Source organism: Gymnogyps californianus, chromosome 1, assembly GCF_018139145.2.
Source record: "Gymnogyps californianus isolate 813 chromosome 1, ASM1813914v2, whole genome shotgun sequence".
In the NCBI taxonomy this organism is placed as follows: domain Eukaryota; kingdom Metazoa; phylum Chordata; class Aves; order Accipitriformes; family Cathartidae; genus Gymnogyps; species Gymnogyps californianus.
This window is the reverse complement of record NC_059471.1, coordinates 71988794-72010193: the sequence shown is the minus strand read 5'-3', so window position 1 is coordinate 72010193 and position 21400 is coordinate 71988794. Positions and strand designations below refer to the sequence as shown.

Below are 21400 nucleotides of genomic sequence, written 5' to 3'. Positions count from 1 at the left end.
CCAGAAAAAATCAGTATTTTCAGGCCAGAACATTACCAGTCAAAAAGAATCTGGATTTTCTAGATACTAGGATTTCAACCTTCACTTTCACCTTTATACCTTATCATCTAAACAATACCACATCATAAATGAACTTGGGAAAAAACCCAGCAATTTTAATTTACCAAAAAGAAAAGAAAGACAATTACAAGCTTAAATTATTTTCAGAGGAGGAGAGCAGGGCATGTTTGAAGGATGTAGTGGAGGTGGAGAGGGCCAGGTATCCCTCCAGGTACGCATGCTAAACACTGCTGCTTCCTACTCGCCCTGCCTTTGTGATAACTTTTTCTGAGCAGCAGTAGCAATGACAGCAGCAGCTGTTAAGGCTCAGGGATGCAAGGCTCCCATATGTCCTCTCCCCTTGCTCCAAAGGGTGCACAAGAAGGGTGCCCCTCTCGCTCCGCCTTGCTATGGTTCTGTATATATTAATAGTCTGATGTGTGCATAATTAATGCCAGAGCCCCGAGGGTACTAATAAAGCCTTAATGGCCCTGACCTGCCTCATGTGGGGCCTCCCTCCTCTGCCCATGGGCTAAAGAAATCTATTTAAGCTCAGGTCTGGGCCTTCACTCCCTGTCCAACTCATTGTAAGTGTGCCTGTCTTCAGCCCTTTCACAGCCATGCTTGTGCCTGGCCATGGCCCCCATTGATCTGGACCCTGACCTGGGGACTGTCTTCCTGGCTCGACCTCAGACCTGCCTCATCACTCTGCACGCCTGGCAGTCACTGGGCTGTGTCTGACCCTCACCGGACCTGATCCTGGCCTGAATTCCTGGCCTGACCTTGGACCTGCCTCATCACCATGGACGTGCCTGAGGGTCTAGGCTCTTGGTTGAACCTGACTCCACCCTTGGGCCTGCCCTGCTCACCGTGCTTGGGTGTTGTGGGACTGGACCCCTGGCTGGCACGGCCCCTGCCCTGCCAGCCACGTTCTGCCCCTTGGCTCCTGGCTCCCTGTCCTTTAGGGAACAGCCAGTCCTCACTGCCCCCTGATGATTAGAGGCTTAATTTATGATGAAAAATAAAAGAGTTTATAGAGTATGTCTCATTCATTTCTCAATGTACAGTATTACTATAATACTTCTGGCCATGTCTCAGTTCCTGTTGGACAAATTGTATTTTTCTCTCTTTAAATGCAGAAAATGACACTGTTTTCTTTATCTTAAAGTCATCTGTACTTACATATCATCAAAGATAAGCTTTGTCCTTCTGCAGTCCCTGGGTGTGCTGGACAGCGGTGACCAAGTCTCTGTTTGGGACTGTGGCTTATTGCAGAGAACATTTTCTGAATTGATGTGAATTGCTTTCTAGACAACAAAGAGCAGAGAAGACATTGAGGAATTGACTACTAACTTCGAAAAAGCAACTAATAAACAACAGAGTGTCTTTGCATTGTGTTGTAAATTGACAGTTAGTTTTCCTACTATTTCAGCAGGTAATATGTACAACTGTCCTATCACTGATAGCCACAAATTCACAGATATTGCTCAGAGCACTTTGTAAAGGGCTCCAGTTTCAATGTTATATACAGAAGAAATTGAGCTGAGCTATTAGTAACTATCAAAACACTCTGAAACACAGTAAGTGAAATTTTTAAAGAATAGATCTGTTGTGGTCATTTAGAAGATCAAGTTATATCTCTAGTCTTCAGCTTCCAAACTAGCATTGTACCTTGCCTCAGGAGAGGAATGCTCACTTGTTTGACTCGTTTCACGCTGCACTGCTGATGTGCCTGTGCGGTATGAATTTATAGTGCCTGTGTGGCATGAGCTTGTAGCCCAAAGTCCAGGTTTCCTTCTGCTCTGGGTCCCTGATCAACTTGAAAGATCACTGCTCTGTGTTCCAGTGGAAGCACATGTCTTTTGGCAGGGTCTCATGCATTCCCTCAGCTGCAGCCCTGTTCTTCACCTGGCCTCATGAGCCCTTCGTCCTACCAAGTGACCTGCTGTGTGTGCTACTACGCACTGGTACAGTGCAAAGCAGAGAGCTCCAGGTTGTTTTTGGTTGATAACCACTGCCAGAAAACAGTGTTCTTTCTTCGTCAGGTGGCAGACAGAAACACAATAGGGAAATGGACAAAAAGCTCAAACGGATAGAAGCCACTCCCTGGCTTGCGGTCTCTGACAGAAATTCGAAAGACCACTTGGGCATGCCAGTTAGGTGCCAGATGGGAAGATGGGATAAAACAAAGCTAACTTTAACATTTGTAGTTCATGAGCTCTCATCTTCTATATGGCACATCCAGATCAGTTCAGCAGGCTAAAGTTTTCAGATGAATAACCGGATACATAAGAATTTTATTGCAAAGGTTGTTAAAATGTTGACCAAATGGTGCATTGCTAGGCTACGCAGAAAATCTCAGTGAAATGCATTTGCTAAGGGTGTGGATCATAAAGCAATCACCTTTTACTTTTGATTTCCAGCACATTTGCCTGTGAAGGAATTTAAATTGTTTTGAAGATACCCAGTGAAGAATCATATCATTATAATTCTGAATGGGTTATAAACATCTGAACTTATGTTTTAGAAGTTAAAATGTTTAAAAATTTACATTTAATCCATGAAAAAATAAATTAATGACTATGATATGTTAAAATGCCTTTTTATTGGAATATTTTTATGTAATTAATTTTATTTCAATTTATCAAAAGCATCTGTGAGATATTCTTGAAACACACAATTTATGATAACTTGTTTTTTAAACAGTGTAGAAAATTAAGATTATAGTTACTACTTCCTCCTCCACTCTCAAAAAATGAATACATTTAAGTATATACATATACTTAACATATACTATGGGGACAGTTATCCCCACAGCAAAACTGGCTGGAAGAGACCACTGCTACAACTCAGGTAGTTTGTTTTCCGAAAGTTGCTTAGGCACTAATACTTAGGCTTTTGAAGCCTCTCATGTATCAGATAACAAATACAACAAATAGATATAGGATAAAACATATAAACGGCTTTTGTAGCAAGGAGAGGAGCATGGGCCTTTCTAGCAGCAGCAGAGTGCCCTAACAGCTTGACTAGATGCTCCAGCAGTGGACATCAATATGATGGCACCCAAATTGCTTCTTCTAGGTATTTACACGAAGCAGAACAGCTTCAAGGGGAGGACGTGACAATATTCTGCCCTTGCTCTTCTACCGGCAGTGTCGTGTAGGCTGGAGGGTAGGGTATGATTTTGAGAGGTGAGAGAGAGAGAGAGATGTGAATTCCTTCAATCAGAAGAGCTAACAGGCTCTTTACTCCAGCATCCTCATCACAGAACTCATGCATAAATGGGGGCAGCATCTGCTCCTTTCTGTGCTCTGAAGGCAGTGGCTATCATGTGGTGTACTAATACAGCCTTATCTGGAAGAGCGCTCTGGACACATTTAGTGTGAGCAAGACTCTCTGATAAGTATCTGAATACTTAGGCTCTGATGGAGCTGCGTTGTGAGGCTGGTGCTAAGCTGTTCACTGGTGTCAAGAGTAAGTAGAAGTGTCTGAGAAAGCTGGTTGTAAAAGACATGTAGGAGAACTTGTCTGCAGGCACACTCATGGTTAGGTAGTGGCTGAGTAGAGGCCTTATATAGTAGAGGCCTTATGCACCACACTTTTGGATGTAGGGGGCTTGTATCGTGCCCAGACAATACTCTGGAGGCCTAAAGCCATTCGTTTTGGGCCATTAGCTTTTACCTTTTGCTTATGTAGCCTTTGTTATTTGCCTGCTTTACAGCCTGCCCTCTTTCCTTTCTTCTCTGCCTTGCTAAATTCCAAACCAGAAAAACTGAACTTACAATACAGCATTCATTATTATAATTTTTTTGCATAACATTCTGCAAAACTATCACAGACTGCAATACAAAGTGAAAAATATGCAGCTAGGCTTTATATTGTGAACAACAGCATAAACTCACATTGAAGTCTCCGGGATGTGGCTGCGACTGGATTTCACCCTTATGTTTTTTGCTGGAGGAGATGGAAGGTAATAGACTGCTGCCATTAGGTCTGCTGGAGGAAGTTAAATCATCGTTGGAGTATTTGTGTTTTGATGCATCAGAGAGGGGAGAGACGGGTGACCGAAGCATTTTCTCATTTTTATTTATTGGTATTGCCAAGCTGGAAATGGAAATTACAGTAATGGAGTGTCACAAAGCTGGCTTTGAGAAAGGTAAATGTTTTATATATTACCAAAACTTTGAATTTAAAACCTGCTGGCAGGATAAAGTCTATTGGTATCTGGAAACAAGCTTACCGTATTGGGACCAAGGGTTCATTTACAAATTTGTATCATGTTTCTCCTCTTTCCCTCCAAGGCAAATTGTAATTCTGGAGTTAATATAAAGTCTGTATCAGAGTACTTGAAAAAAAATACAGAGATAAATGGCCACTTGCTCACCATTTCTTAAGGGATAGCCGGAGACGAAGATTAGGCTCTGAAGTGTAAGTTCAGGTTATGGAGCCCTATTTCACCATTACAGGTGACAATTTATAAGCCATGGCAATAAAACCATATGTGAACTAAAACAGGAAATGTGTTTAAAGATGACTGGCTTGTCTTTGTGCTCAATGCCCAGCCTTTGGTAGCACTGTTTATACTAATCTCATACAGATTTTGAAGACAAAGAAAGATAGGCTGGTAGTGCAGACAAAAGGAAACATATGCAAACAGTAGACGCAGAGAAATGTGAGCTGCTCCCTCTTCTAAAGAAGAAAGCTATAACACAGACAGTATTTTCAGCTTTCATTTATTTGGGAGAAGCTTTGGATGAGGAGAAGTCAGACAGACCATAAAAATATGCCCAGAAATAAACTTCAGATGCACTAATTTGAAGAAAATATTTAGCTGAAAATCTTAAAGCAACACACACAAAATAAAACTTTTTTTTAAGGAGACAGGTTGCATTAAGACTAAAACTGTGATTAAGGTCAGACAGACTATTTTAACACAGTATCTTTCCCTGTCACATTCCCCTTTATTCAGCCTATTACTTTTTATGGACAATTCTCACTTCTTTATAGTTACTGTATCAGACAGTATACACTTAATGGAATCACAAAAAAGAATATGGTACAAACTATACTTTATTTCTGCACATAATTTCAGGGAACAGAGCTAATTAAATGTGCTCTTATCATACATTTGTCCATTTATCTGGCAAGTCTTTAAAAACTAGCTGTGAAAGAAGCCATGAGTCGTAATTCAGAACCTTTCCTGTTTCCCACAGTGTAGTACCTTTAAAACACAACGTGAACTGTTTTGCTTTAATGACCAATGCTGTTTACAAAAGCAAGAATCAGGGTGTGTAAGATGGACAACTGTGCCCTTCTTCTCCCCCTAAGAAAAATAAGATCTTTAGCACTGTTTTGAATGTGCAGGCTGATGCTGTCATTTCTTTTCCTCTTTCAAACATAAACCCATGCCTTGGCTAGCCATGTTTATACATCACTGTTAAAGTGCAGGCCTAAAGCATCCAAGAGAAGCCACAGCTCTTTGGAAATGTACCCAGCCCTCAAAAGCTTGGCCCAGAGCTTGTGAGTAGCTGCAATTTCCAGCTGTGCTGCGGACCTTCTACATGGCCTTCAGCACATTGCGTAGGCCACACCTAAACGTATTGTGAGTAGTCAAACTGCAGCAGCACAATCATCTTATACTGAGAAGCCACGCAGAACAACTTGCAGTGAGCTGTCGTCTGCTGGGACTGGGCAGATTGTGGCATCCGACGTAGGTGCAAGACTTTTGGGGTATCTCTGCCTGACGCTGCAGCCTTTCTTGTCAAACAGGGCTTTGCTTAATCTGCACCTCAGACTGTAATTCCACAGTAGAAAATGCTCATGTCTGAAGGTGGTTTTGCTCCTCTCTTTGCTACCAGCCCTCAGCTGTGCTGACAAAACTGTCTGTGTGGCTCTGCTGGGAGCCAAATAATAATAATGCAGCCAAAAAAAAAAAAAAAAGAGAGAGAGAAAGAGTTCTGGTTTCAGACAAGTTTCTTGAGTGAATTTACAGAAGACCCTCACAGGCAGCTATGGTGGCATAACTGGAGGGGGGATGTGCCAGCATGAGCAGCCGCCTGTTGCAAGAGGGACAGGAGGTCCTGATACCTGCACTGCTGGTTTAGCTACAGCTTCAGTAGCCCATCCTCAGCTGTGGGAATATTAGCATTTGATATCGTGTCCTACAGTAGCATAAACCACAGAAACATCTTGGAAGCAGGGCAGACCAGGGAAGAATTAGGAGGCAAATATACATTTAAGACCACCTTCTTTGTTTCTTTAATGTACAGTTTCTACCAGGAGTACTGAATATAATGTCAAGCAAACACAAATTATTGTCCTGCTTCCAGGAAGCACAAAATTAACCCTGTGACATAGCAAGCTATGACAGCCATGCTATTCTCTGAAAATGAATGCGACGTAAAACATACGACACTGCGGTAACGGGAACGGCATGCCTGCATGCAATCACCCACAGTAAAACAAACTGTTCTGTGTATTGTTTTCACTTTATGAAACATATGTGACATGTCAGGACAAAGAAATTGAATGCATATTTTTGAATAAGCACTATATATATTCATTTTCTCCATGATTTTTTCCAGTATTAATGACAAGAATTGCTCAAACTCATCAGTGATGTGTACAATAGAAAAGCCTACTACAATAAATACAAATATTCTCTAATTTTAGCAGTTTCACCCCAAGAGATACCCTGATACTACCAGAAAATGGTTTTTTAAAAAATACTGATGACCAGCATGTGCTAAGCAGCATGCAGCTGAACTCTGAAAAGATGCGTGTCTAAGTTTGACTGTTGGAAGCCTCCAGAGAAACTCAGTATGATTGATCTGACATTCATAGGGGTCTGTGTGCATAAACCATGCCAGCAAATGCTAAATATTCATCGTTTGTTTCACGCCCTGCATCCTTTGAAAATCTCATTGTTTTTAAAGTCTGAGTTCTTTGTCCTAAAATACTTACTAATTACACAGAATAGATTGCTTGTAATCTCAAAAATATTGGATCTCAAATATATTCTGGAACTGAGTATTGCAGGCATTGTTATGAATATTTTTCTCAATCTTTTCCATAGAGTTTATAGATAAATGTATTTATACAGTCAAACTTTAAGTTTGAAACTTATAACATTGTAAGGAAAGAAGAGGCTATAAGATGGTTGCCTGTGTGAATTGGTACCTACAACACAGTGTTTGCGAATACGTCTCGGACAATCGCACTGCTCTGGCTATAATTATTCCATGAGCCTCACACTTGAACTCACAACTTCTTTGTGCAATAGGAAAAAAATGCAAGTATATAAATGTGTCACGAGCTGCTAACTTGTTCGTTAAACCAGAAGAAAGGAGAATGCAGTGGGAAATTTTTCAACATAAAATGTGATAATTAAAAAATAAATCCTATTAAAGGAAAAAAACAATACATGGCATTAAACTGCAACTAGTTGTATGACTCAGTGGTAAATAAGAAGGAAAACGCTTACCTATTTTCATTCATATTGCAGTGATTTGCTGTTGTGATGCTGTGGGCAGACGCAGCTAATCGTGAAGAACTCTCTCGCTCTAAGTGAGTCTTCTTGATGTCTCTGCACTCTTCCTCATTCTCACACTGAATGAAGAGAAAAATAATAATCTTGTAGGTTTTAGATTTACTACAGATCAAAAAGTATTTCAACAAGTCAGGGACTGGTATTTTCTGGCCTTTTGGTATTAATGATGACACTTTCTTTGAGCATATATCTAACGCAGATCAGAGATGATTGGTCCCTGTCTTCAAAAAATAAAATCTAAAGAGGCAGTGTGTAAACAAAGGAGTAGAATATAAAACTTGAATTGCTTCCACCACTTCCCCACTTGCACCTTGGCATATTTTTTCTGTATATTGCCCTCTTTGCCCATCTCCTGTGCGCTTTTCTCTTGCCTAGTCCTCAACCTCATACCTCTTTTGTCTCTCCCTCTCTTTTCCTGGCATCAGTGACTATGCATACACTAGTAAATACAACAGATCAGCAACTGGTCCTGAGGCCAACTGGCATGGCACAGCTCACACCCATGCACTCATCTCACTCCTCCTTCAAACCAGGTTATGTCACATTCAGACTGCCTTTTGGGAAGGGACCTTAGTCTGGTCCCGAGCGAGGGCCAGACACTGTCTGGAAGAACAGAAGTTGACCCAGGCCAAAACCACGTTAGCAAGCATGTTAACAATTAAGCAAAACGGGTGACTGTGTGCCACCACTTGGGACTGCACCCTGGCCCTATCTGGCCTACTAGTATGAACATAGCCAATGTTTCCTGCCACTATTTAATTTCATGTTACGTTCCTTAGGTTCCATCATCAGCTCCCAAAGGCTCTGCTTTCCCAATCTCCTGCAAAATCCACATCCTTTTCCACTTCTAACACTTCTCCAATTTCCAGTGCTGGCTGAGTTTTTCTTGTGAGCTGTCAATTCTGCTGTATTTATTGCCTTGCTGCATGGCAACAACATTTTCTGTGTTACCCACTGCCACTGTGGCCGCTGCTACGGGGTTAACGTTGTAGCTTACACTCCACAGGAGTGAAGATCTCACACCTCAGTGCTTAACCATCCTCCTCTGTCTCTACTTTGCCCATCTTCTTGAGATCATGACAGAGGTGGAAGTGATAAGGACTTCTTTCTAATTTTGCAGTTATGCCTGATAATCCATTCTTATTAGTCTTATTCATAAAGTCTTTTGGGAAGGGGGATCACATATTGCGAGTTTGCATAGCAGCTGTCCCATTGAGGGTCTTATTCCAGGCTGAGGGGCAATTTCGTACTCTAGGAATGCCTTGTATTTATTATATCACTAAAACCACCACCAACAGCAGTGCTTTAAGACAGAAGAGTAAAAGATAATATGTGCCACAGAAAGTCAGATTAAACATTTCTAGAATGACTGCATTTATTTTGCTCTTCTATCGTGTCCTCCTGTTTCCTTCTGGGTGTACAGCCTGGCACTATCACGTTGGCATCTCCTATGGCCTAAATCATAAATATTTTGCTTCTGCCACTCTTTCTTGACCTGTTTCCAATCATTTTTTACTGTGCAATTACTTCCATGCTACTTCCTAAAGAAAATGCAGATAAACACATCTCAAAGCTTATCAGGGCTCTCTGTTATGGCTCTACTAGTAGCTAGAACAGGGTTGCCACCTTTCAGATACTAAAAAAAGAACCAAAAAATGAAAAAAAGATAAAAAAAGGAAAGACTGCTTTAGATAAACAGTCCTCAAAAATATACAGATCAATCTGCACACGTACAGTAGCTCAGAGGGTGACAGATGACTGCACAGTAAAACTGCCCAGCAATTAGGCAGATCGTGATTCCAGTTCAGAGTGGCTTTTGGGGTCAGATCAGTACAAACAGACCAGAAAGCCTCCTTGGTGGACAGACTGTGGCCATGGGGTGGCGGGGGCTTTCTCCTCAGCACTACCGGCAGCTCAGAAAGCATGCGGGAGAGGCAGGGTGGAGGGGTGGATGTGACCACCCGGCTGCTGTGATGGTGCTCCTGGGGAGGGGGCAGCTAATGGACTACTCTCCCACTTCTACATCTCTCTGAGAGCCCTGAGGTAAAAGGGGGCCGCCAGGGTGCGAGGAAGGCAGGTCCCAGAGCCAGGCAGGTCCCAGGTCTCTGCGAGTGCATCCCCCATGAAGCTGGGGCTCCCTGCTGGGACTGAAGGGCTTGCCTCTTGTTGACAATCTGAGGGGAAAAAAGACGCTGCCTCTTCTTTTTCCACACCCGCAGTGATATCGTGCAGATCCTGACAAGAGAGATAGTTGTCCCTTTGTCGACCTAAGCATCACCTCCAAATGCTCAGGTTTTGAGAGAAGCCTCAGGAGAGAAAACTATCCTACTAAAAAGGCAGTGCCTTCACTGAGGTGTGGAAAGCTGCACGCCAGCAGTGAACACCGTCTCCAAGGGGCTGTGATCCCTCCTGGCCAGGAGTTTCACCACCTCCTGGGATGGCATCTCCCCTGGGGCTTAGCCAGTTCCTACGTGGCGAGTGGGGACAAATCCCAGCTCTGAAGTGCTGGCCCGGAGAAGACACCACCATTGAGCACTGGACAAGGGTGTAAGCAATGCTTGCTTCCCACTTGCTGGAGGCCCCCCTACCCGCCCCGATCGGTCCCCCTGAAGCTCACCTTGCGTTTCCTTCTAGATTTCGGTAAACCCTTCTCTGCGGGGGGGTCAGCACTACTACCCTGCGGGAGGCTAGCCACCTGGTTTGCTCCAGCGCTCATGGCCAGTGGCTCTTCGGGCAAACGCTCTGGAATCCTGGACAAAAGAGCCAAGTCAATGTTGACCCACAGCGACTTTACCTCATCACTGTCTTTCAGAGGAGACAGGAGCTCATTCCTACCGAAAGGAACCAGCGTGTAAAACTGTTCCTCCAGCTCCTTTGCTATTTCACTACTAGTCCTGGCATTAATGGAGCCAAAGGCACTGCAGCCGCCGTGGGGTTTGCTGGCAGCGCCGGTCCCCACGTCCTTGGTGCGCGGCTCGGCCCCGGCCGCTGCTGGCGCCTTGGGCGGCGGATGCTCCTCCCGCTCCGACTCAGAGCCCGAGTCGGAGGAGGATGACGAGGATGAAGACTCGGTCTCGATGAACTCCTTGGATTTGGGTGCCGTTTTGCTTGGCCCCCGGGCCCGACGCTTCTCACCAGCTGTGGCCGAACGGGGCTCCCGGCGGTGCCCTGCTCTGCAGCCACCGCCGCTGCTGCCGCCACCGGGCCGGGCCCTCGATGCCTCGCCAGCAGTGCTCTCCGGAAAGCTGTGGCTCCTGGGGGCTCCTCTGCACTGGGGCAGTGGGGGCCGTCGCTGGCAGAGGTCCTCTCGGCCCGCCGCGGTGCCTTCTTCCCCGCCGCCCGCCTCGGAGGCCCGCCGTCAGCGGCGGGGGGTGACTTTTGCCGGCTGCCCTTGCTGCCTGGTGCTTTGTTGGCGGTCCTGGGCCGCGGTCCGTCCCCAACGGCAGCGGTGGCAGCAGCACGGCCCTCCCCGCTGCAGTGCTCGGCCGGGCCGGTGGCCGGGGTCTTCTCGCTTTCTTGCCGCTCCGCCTTCACGTGGCCGTAGTAGGGATGGGCCTCCAGCGCCGGGCCGTCATGGTGGGTCAGGATGGGTGCTTTGTGTGGGGTGACTTTATTCAGCCACTTGTCCAGCTGCCACTTGTTGGACGAGGGCGGCTCAGGCTGAAAGGCAAACAGATGGCAATGAGCTTAGTGGCGAGACCCTGCTGCCCTTGCCCCAGGGCTCCCTCAGGGTCACCAAAATGCCAGGTCCCTCCCGGTACCACAGAGATTTTCCTCTTGTCAAAGAGCCGCCCCTAAGCCATGGCAACCCCCTGGCACTGGCCCTGCGCAGCGGGACGGGAGACGTGGGGCATGCCACTCAAGTGGGGATATTTTTGGTTTCAGAATGAGGTTGGGAAGGAGGACAGCTTCCATGAATCATCATTTCTAAGGATGATTCACGCAGCGCTACTGGCATCGGCTTTACTGGGAAATGCTCCCAAGTTTCCAAATAGAAGAAAATATAATGGCGATAGGAAGGGAGGAAAACAAGGCAGGGGTACGGCTGAGGCTAAGAGAGGATAGCTAGTAGGAAAGCTAGGGACATGTATTTTGTGTCCTGCGCCATCGCAATAAATATGAAAAGCATTTAAAAAGCGTACAAAGTGGCATGTAGTGGGGAGTTGGAGGGCTAACCTGGCAATTCATGTAATCGGTCTGGTATTGATGTTATAATCCTGTGAGATCCCACAAACATTTGTTGTGTGGTGATATTGTCAACTGTTCATTTTATGAGTATTGTGCGGCTGTTTTAGTTTTTCTCTTTGTTCCTATCACAACATGATCAAGTTATAAGAGAGCATCTAAAACATAATGGTGTTTGGACAGTGAAGAAGTGGGATAATCATGATTTCAAATGTAACCACAGCTCAGACAATGTTATTTCAGAACAATGTGCAAGTGTTTTCTAGTGCTTCTTGCAATCAGTAATTTGAATGTAATAAAATGAAGAGGAAAGGCAAAAAAATCCAAAAGAAATACATGATGGAGTAGATGGCCAGCCATAACCTAACCTTGCAGAAGCCAACATGAAAAGTCTCCTAATTTCCTTAACTGGAACCAAAATTTGATCCACTAGGCTGTTGCATATGAATAATCAAAAAGTGTGTCGTGAGTCTAACATGAAAACCATCAATGCTCTGGAAGAAAGTTTGCTCAAGAGAGAATATCCACAGTCTCTAACTTAAAAGAATCTCTTACTTAACTCCTTATTTAAAGTAGGTGCCTGAGGGCAACATAGGTTTCCTGCATAGCCAAGGGCGTCTCCAGAATCACCCACTGAGGGTTGTATTCGCTTTACATGGAGCAAAGGCTCCTAAAATAAGCAAAAAAGTTAGACATCAGAATTCATATAACACAAATATTCCTTCTCACAAAAGTGTCTAATTTACTCATTATTGAGCTAGCCAATACCTATGGGAAGTTTGCTGGATTGGCTTAAGTTTATTTTTTCTTAAGCATACTCCCTAATATCTTACATGAGGAATTTCTTTCCTGAGCTGTAAATCTTGAAAATGGATGGGCAGTATTTCTCTTGGATGAAGTTATATTTTTACAACTCTTAACTCTATCTAAAATAAACAGCTTTTTTTTTGATTGCTGCTGAAAATACAGATAGCTTTTTTTGGTGCCATTCATTGTGCACATACTGAATTTACTGGATATATAATAAAAGGTTCACTATACATGGAAGTCTTTCCACTGTTCAGGTGTACTTAAGAAAAGGACATACATCAGAAGCACGTGGGGAAAAATATACCTCTGCCCATAAGTATAGGTCAGAGTGAGGGCAGCTTAAAAGTTCAAAAAAACTTCCAGCTTTTCTGTTACATCCCATTCTGTCTCTTTATGTACCTTGTAATTCTTGAAAACAGTGGTTCACAAAATATGGATTTCAAGGGATCACAGTAAACCAGCAAAAAACAGTGATTAACTGCTACAGTGTCATCACTTGGCAATGTGGTACTTTCCTAGAGTGATATGTCTGCTATTTAGGCAGAATAATAACAGTCCCACCAACCTATAAGCCAACCATGAAGTCTAATAAAAAGGATCAACAATGTTGCCAGCTTTACTAATTTTGTCAGGAGTTTCAGGACACTTGTTATTTTTTCTTAAAGCCTCAGCTCTCAGAATCATGGGCTTAGATGCACTTCTGGGGTTTATTTAAATAAAAATTCAAATCTGTGTGGCTGCTGAAAACAACCCTTAAGATGTGTCTGCTAAAACCCCCTTTACGATGCATCTCCTAAAAGTAAAAAGCTTGCAGCCCATCAGGTAAATTAAAAGAATCGAAATTTAAAAAATCAGAATTTTGAAACTTTTCTCACTATTTTTGGGCCCTGATACACCTTTGGAATATTTGAGATTGTCAGTGTACATGAGTGATGCCAATTCACTTTTGGAAGTAATTTATTCAATTGATTGCTCTAACTGAAAAGTACTGTATTTGAAATCACTTGAAAAAACAAGGTACCTTGCAAGAGAACAAAATCATGACAGCCAAGAATGAAGAGCAGGCCTGGTTAAAAAAGGGATTGGGAAAATTCACTTGAAAGTTTTTGCCAGTCCACTTTACATGCCAGCTGCAATTATTTGTGGGAGAAAAGAAAATCCCTAATTCTCCAGTCCACATCACCCCCCTGAGCATGTCACATACCATTCTACGGAAGAAAAGTTGGTTTGCTCAAAGTGGGAAATTTTCAGCAGCACATAAGGATAGAAATATATATAAATATATATCCAGAGTGATCAGATAGCAGAATGGTCTCTGTCCCTTGGTTTTTGTGTCATGGAAATATGCTGCTCTCAAGGCCCTGTAGAGAACTGGGCAGTTTTTAATTGGGATAAAGCTGATGGTGCCTAGATGGGCAGCAGTAATAGGAATAACAGTCTGTGATGAAGCTGACTTGCAATGAAATATGGGTTTGGCATGAAAACTCAAACCAGGAAACTTGACGAGACAAAGACAGTTTCAGGGACCAATGCACCACAGATGTACACATGTGCCAGGCTTCATCAAGAAACAGAAGGATGTGATACACTTCCTTAAAAATTGTGGGTGGATTCATCTGTACAACATAGACACCTATATCTGAGCTAGTCAACGAGTTCCTTCTCCAGTCAGTGGACTACTCTTCTAGGGTGTGAAAAATTCCCTCTTGAAATAGACATTTGAAATAGCCCAGATGGGCTGGGCCCTAAAAACGTCTATTCCTCTCCACCAACTGTAAAGGGGAGGCTGAGGTGATGAGCAGATGTAGGTATCTACAGTAGAAGTGTCCAAATTTAGGTGGGATGACTCCCACACAGCACGTCTATATATCTCAGATTTCTTCAAGGCTACAAGTGCAACCAGAGGCACGAGTGGCCTGCATCCAAAAGAAACCTTTGTCAAAACATTATCCAGAAACACTTTCTGGGGTAAAGGGCTGTTAAACAATGTAAAAGTGTAATGGGGTCACTCTACACTTGTTATTACAAAGAGGGACCTAAGGTGTAGCTAATAGCATGGTAAACTGGAAGCATGACACCACTTTCATTGAGAGATTAGATAGCCTATAATATGTGCATTTACTTAGCCCACTGTGGACTGAACTATCCGCCATCCCTGCAGTATACTCCGCCTACTGTAAATCCACATACTAATTTACCCTTATGATAACTTGCTTGTGCTGCCCTGCTATCAAAGATTTCATTCAGGGCAATCCCCATACAAATGTGGTGCCTTTTCATTGTATTTAACGCATAGATGATGATGATGATGATGATGAAGATGATGATGATGATGATGATTACTATTATTACTACTACTACTACTACTTTATTGCTACTATTAGCACTGCTGCTAGCACTTTATCAAATTAGAACTGGGGATTCCCATGTGTTACGCACAGCACACATATACTGTAAGAGGTGGTTCCTGCCACAAAGAGTTTTCTGGAGGGAAGGGAGAGTTTAGTTTGTAGTCATTGTCAAAGACAGTCCCCAGGACAGCTAAAGACTATGAATCCTATTTGGAAAGGTAAAGACAGTGTCTACAGTTGGTCTAGTGGTAAAATCTCCTTTTCTTCTGAGTGTACCAGTCAGGAAATCGAATCATGGCTATACTTAAGATGGGAAGCAAAAACTTATTGGTAACAAAACAGATACAGAAAACGTACCCCTCCTACCCTGCAACCCTAAAACTACAACTATTCTTCCCCTGCCTCCCTAATGAAATCAGTGAAGAAAGGCTGGTGAGGTGGCAGGAGCATGCTCACCAGTTAGCTAGTCTGTTAGATACACACATTCTTCCTATTTTCCGAGCTAAAGAGAAGAGAGCCAATGCCACAGAGCACCTGAGGGAACAGCAGGGATTCACAGGCAGTGGCTCCTCAGCCACTGGTACTGATGTCTAGGCACTTGAAGGACTTGATGCACAGTGGTCAGGAGGTGGCTCTCTGCTGATGAGAGAGGAGTGTGCGGAAGAGCATAACCCTACAAATCACTTCAGCTTTGACCTGGTCAGTCACAATGTGGGGACTTGAGACGAAAGAGTATATCCTGTGATGATGGAATAAGCATGGACAAAAAGTATATGTGAATCCTTCAAAAAGAGGAAAAAACTTTAATGGTTGTGAACTAGTCACAACAGCAGAGGCTGTAAAGGACATTGTACGTGGTGTGTGGGGCTGGTGGGGCCCAGAACAGGACACCTCTCTTTTCTGGCCTGGTTACTGTTGACTAGCCACTGATGCTTTGTCCCATGCAATGAATTCTCTGCTTCCTTCCTGCCCATTCCCCCTTCTAGTCCTCCCTGCATAGTGGGAATTCCCTGTTGTCTAACCAGATTCAGCCTTATTAAAGGTCTGCAGGATAATTCAATGGAACAAAGAACAAACAAACCAAATTCTTAGCTTTTGAGATGTAGCTCTTTCTATGGACTTGACACTCAAGGTTTTTTCCTACCATCTGAAATAATTGCAAGGACAAGACGTCATTGTTTTCCAGAGTCCTCATTTATGATGTTAATTAAGGTCATGCAAAGAATTCATGACTTCAGCAAAAAAACAGGAGATAGAAGCCTCGGTCCCTTGTTCATAATTTCAGGTTTGGCAGTCTACAAAACTGTAACTACTCACATTAATGTCTGAGGCACCTTAATTTGTCCACATCACTGAAACCAGTCTGAATGTTGTCTCCTGTTCTAGCTCAGCCATTATTCTTAGTTTACTGCAGACATAAAGTGTAGACAGCTGAGCTAGTCACTACAGGCTCTAAACAGTCAATGGAAAGAAACAGACACTTTTAGGGTGCAATTCATCTAATCTATTTTATATGTATGCTTTACAATGAGCTGCTTTTACACTCTAGGCAACTGCATTTAGACACCTGAGAACAGCTCACAGATCTCAAAATGAGATGAGGAAAAAAATACAGAAGAAATGAAGCAGCAATTGAATTTCTATATGACCTTAAATGCAGAAGACACACTGTCCTAGAAATAAAAATCTTTGAGTATATGTGTATAATATTTCAGATTATGGAAAAAAAAAAAGAATGAAGGCCTCTGCAGATTTCCAGATTAAGTTCCTCCCAACCTGGAAATATGCATTTCCTGCCCAGCATTGTGCTGGAGTACTCAAGTTCATTGTACCTGAATTTATCAGTTTATGCTAAAGCAAAAGCAAAGATGTATTTGCTTTTTCTCTTATCCAATAGATGAAATTCATTTTAAGAGTAGGACTGGAATTGAGTCCACTACTTAAATTTAGGTGGACAGGGCCTCACTTCAAAGAGCTTCCAAGGACCTGTCTCTCTCCATTTACTGGGTAAGAACGTGGCATATACTTTAGAAAGATGGCTTCACTGGGTGCATAAATGTAAGTTAAAGCATTAATGCAAAGCAGACAGGACTTCCAGTCAGAGACATCACATAAGCGTATTTTGAACTGGTGCCATCAGTCATACGATGGGCCTGAAAAAGCACTGGCCCTTGGGGAAAGCACAGGTATCCTACCTACTTCCCTGGGACACCCTGACCCTATCCATGTGTGGCCTCTCCCATATCCCATCAAGGCATGACCTATGAAAACCACTGCAGCCATCACATTTTTTGAGTCATTTACATTTTCGTATAAGCATGTTTCATACAGCATGTCCTAGAAGGCAAACCACACAAATATAATGCAAAGAGACAAGCAATCTGTTGGAGCAGTGCAGCTGTTTCATGACAACGATCACTGATAACTCAGGCTCTGTACAAAAGTAGTTCCACCGATCTCAAGAGGATATGTATAAAATGCTTAAGAGGAGGCACTTCCTCCACGTTTCCATGACTCTCAGTCCCCTGCTTGACTTCATGAAATCCACGACCTGCCTCAGTTAATTAACTTCCCACATTCCCTGAGGAATTGCTGCTCTCGGGTCCAAGCAGTACAGGTATCTGCCTAGATAGTAAACACTCCTCCCTTCCTGGGTACTACGCTGCTTCTTTTATCTCATATTTCCTTCCGCCCACAATGGTTCCTTCTCTTTCTTCTCTTTGTCCTTTTACTTCCGCCTTCTGAGATCCCGCAGGGAGAGGAGAGACCGAGTGCAAGATCTCTGCACTAATTCCAGCAGGGAATTAGGCAGAGAGAGAACAAGGTCTTAACAGGTCGGATGAGAGAGCTCAGAATGGGAAATAAGACATGGGGTAGCGCAGGGAGGGCAACAGGGAAGAGAGGCTGGAAGGAAGAGAATAGAGACAAAAGAGAACCAGAGGCAGAGGTTTAGCAAAGGGACAAAGTGAGAGGAAAATTAACTGGAAATGGATCTGAAAGTACTGTGAAGGAAAGACAGAAAGGAAGATAACTGTTAAATAAGGAACAAAAGTGACAGAACCTGAGAAAAATATATTAAGGATGTTTCTGCAAGTACTGCATTTTGCCTGATAGGAAACATGGCCCCAAATAACGGAGCAAAAGATGAGGAAAGGCTTGCTGATTATTCAGTATAATTTTTCAGGGTGAGAGAATAGGTGACACATAGTTTTGGGGGGAGAAGTCCGGTGATTGGATGCTTTATGTGGAGCAGGAAAATACACTGACTATATTTCATGTGTATTTACAATCTTGCCGCTAGATTTTTGAATATTTTTACATACATTAATGTGTGTGATGTGGCTGTGGAGTTCATGGTTTTATACTAAAGTTGTGTATTGACCAAAACATGTGAAAACATCAGTCCTGGTAGAAAAGCAGAGCAGAGAAAGCAGCCTTGTCGTGTCTGTTGAGCACTCTGCAGAGGTGAAAGCAGAAGGCGGCATAGCACTGGCAGCTTAATTGTAATTTGGCTAGGGCTTGTCTACATGTGGAAATTTTCAGTACTAGCTTTCCAGATGACAAGTTTGGGCTTCATGTTTTGCACCATGATTTTGCACAATTCGGTTTAGTCCATTTTGGAGGTGGATTAAAATAAATCACACAAAGGCAGGAGTAGCAGAGAATAATTCACTTAAGAGAATGAGGTGAGGGAAGTACGTGAGTGAAAAACAACTGTTTTTCTTTAAAAATCCACCCTCAAACTGATTTTATAATAGCACCCCTGTGCAGAGAAGCCTTTCGTTCCCTTGCAGTGCCGGGAGCCCACATCAGGACTTAGGCATTAAGCAAGCCATTGCTATGGAGGCAGAGTTGCATAAAACTTCAAGCAAGCTGTGCGCCTTGCAAGGCGCTCCACTCATCTCCAATTTGAGGAAAATATCAGAGGATTATTTCTTTCTTCATTTTTGTTTCAAATGCTTTAATCTGCCCCAGGATCCCCTGCCACTTGCATTTCACAGCATGCCAGGAGGAGGATCCCTGGGCCTTTCTCTTCCAATTTTTTTGTGCATCTCCCCACAGCCTCCTTGTGTTGGCTTGGCTGGAAAGAGGTCTGAGTGGGTGTAATAACAGATTGCCACCCTAAATCATAAACGAGCAGAAGCCCTTACCTCTGGGCTGGAGTAATGCGAGGGCTTGCTGCCGTCACTCTCGCTGGAGCTGCTTTCGCTCTCTGAGTCAGACTCTGAGCTGGTTTCGGATTCACTGGAGCTGCTGCTGCTCGACCCCTTGCCGGAGAGTCCCAAGGCTCGGGTGTTGGACTGCGGCACCACCAGGCTGCCAGCCCGACACACAGCCCAGCAGGGAGCGGGGAGGGAAGAGAAGAAAACAAGAACATAAAAAACCCACATGTAAAAACCATAGTGTTTTAGGGAGCATACCTATCTGAATTGCTGTGAGCTTGTCTCTGCTGCTAATGAATGGTGAAGTGAATTCAACATTACATTATTATAATTGGGGGGAAAATATGAGGTTACCCTCATATCCATTTAAATCCATAGCCTTTGCCATTTCTTCATCTGAGGGAGGGTCAAGTTTTCACTTCAGCTTGTCTCTTTTCTCATTCAACAGACATTTTAGGATATATTAAAAATATTAAACGTTAAAAAACAGAGTACAGAAAGCAGTCTTACACTGTCTAATGAACACTGCACAGAAGTGAAAGCAGGAGATGAAAAAGGTGAACAGTTAAGAAACGGAGTTGAACTCCACAGTACCAGTCATTTATAAGTAGTAATAGCAATAACAATAATAATAACAATAATAATACATCCTCACTGGAGCTTCCGACCCCCATCTTTTGTTCTGCACACTTCTTCACCTACCCGTAAATGATGTGGTTACCTGTATATGCCATCTTGATATTGACAACTGCAAGATCTAAGACTCTGATCCTGCAAGAACTTGAAGAGCTCAGGCTTGTGTTTTTGCACGTCAGCAGTGCAGTGCTGTCAGCAGAGCTACTTGCCTTCTTAGAAGTTATGTTTGCATGCCAGTGTTTGTATTATCAGGCCTGACAGCAGAAGAAATGGATACTTTCCTGAAATAGTTGACCATGCATATTAAAAATATCACAGTCATAAACACTTGAGTGTGAAATGTCCTATTAAGTCATCCAGCTTATTCCCCAGGCAATGGAAGATTGTTCCCTATAGCAGGGTGCATTTTCTAGTGAGTTGTCCAATATGATTTTAAATGACTTGAATGCAGCTTTTACTTTTACCCCTGGGAAACTTCTCTGCAAACTAACCCAAATTCCACTGTCAGAAATTTCTCCCTACATTCAACCTGAAGTTGCCCTTTTAAAATTTATTGTTGTTACTTATTATTTCATCCTATTACTAATAGTTACTATGATAAATTATCCTCCTCCCTTTTTGCTTTCACATATGTGCAGGCTGTTTTCCTGCCCTACTTCAGTCATCTTTCAGATAAGGCCTTACACATTTACTTCTTCTGATCTTTCTTCATAAGTCATTATCTCCAGGGATATGGGATCATTTTTATGGCTCTTTTCTGAACTCATTCCAATTTGTCTATATCTCTCTGATAACAGGATGCCCAAAACAGAGTGCAGCATTATAGATGGGTTCTCACTAGAGCCCTACAATGAAGGGCTATTACCTTCCTGCTCCTTGATGCGTTGCTTCTGTAAACATATACCCGAGCTGTGATGGAATATATAGTCCATTAACACTCCTACATCTCTTTCAACACTGCTTTCTCCAGAATTCCTCCACTGATAGCTACATTTTTGATTATTTGCTTCCAGAGACATTAGCCTGCTTTTTTTCTTCATACCAGATCTCATTTTCTTCTTTACCGCACATGCTTCTAGCTCCTTTTGATTTATTTCTCTGCCCTCAGAGGTGTCTGCAGCAACTTCTAATTTAGTATCAAATGCAAACTTAATTAAATGGTTATTCACTTCCTTTTCCAGATCATTAATGAGACTGTTAAATAAACCCCACATGAAACACACCGGTACCCTAATAACCATCTCTTCCCAACTCCATTCACCGGTGTTTATCATTACCCTTGTTTATGCTCCATCAGTCCAATATTGTGGCTAATGCAATGGGATCTTGGAGATGCATTTTGTGAGAAATATCTAATAATTAATTACAGTTCTGCTACGTTGCACCTAATGAATTGTCTTTACCTGCTAATGGTGCATTTCATTCTGGAAAACTAGTACCTGACACAAGCCACATATGACAGGCAATTTCTGGGGCTTTGAAAAGAGGCCAGGCCATCAGAGATGCAGTTTCAACTCCATGATTCCCCACGGCCGCACGCTTCCTGGCCCTATCCCCGCCTCCCCTAACACATGCCAACCTTTCCCCACTGGACCACCTGTCTTGCACAAGCCAGTACTCCCAGCACATCACCTTTACTTATAGTGTCCCCCTTGCCTTTTGCTAGG

General features: G+C 43.2%; 1 protein-coding gene across 1 annotated transcript in view; it reads right to left on the bottom strand.

Annotated features, from left to right (window-relative positions):
• AFF3 (ALF transcription elongation factor 3) overlaps nucleotides 1-21400 on the bottom strand; it is a 328610-nt gene that overhangs the window by 25451 nt on the left and 281759 nt on the right. The window contains 6 exon segments of the mRNA XM_050912014.1: nucleotides 1222-1346; nucleotides 3942-4143; nucleotides 7523-7647; nucleotides 10206-10843; nucleotides 10846-11248; nucleotides 19086-19251. Of these exon segments, the coding sequence (XP_050767971.1) occupies nucleotides 1222-1346; nucleotides 3942-4143; nucleotides 7523-7647; nucleotides 10206-10843; nucleotides 10846-11248; nucleotides 19086-19251 (1659 nt within the window).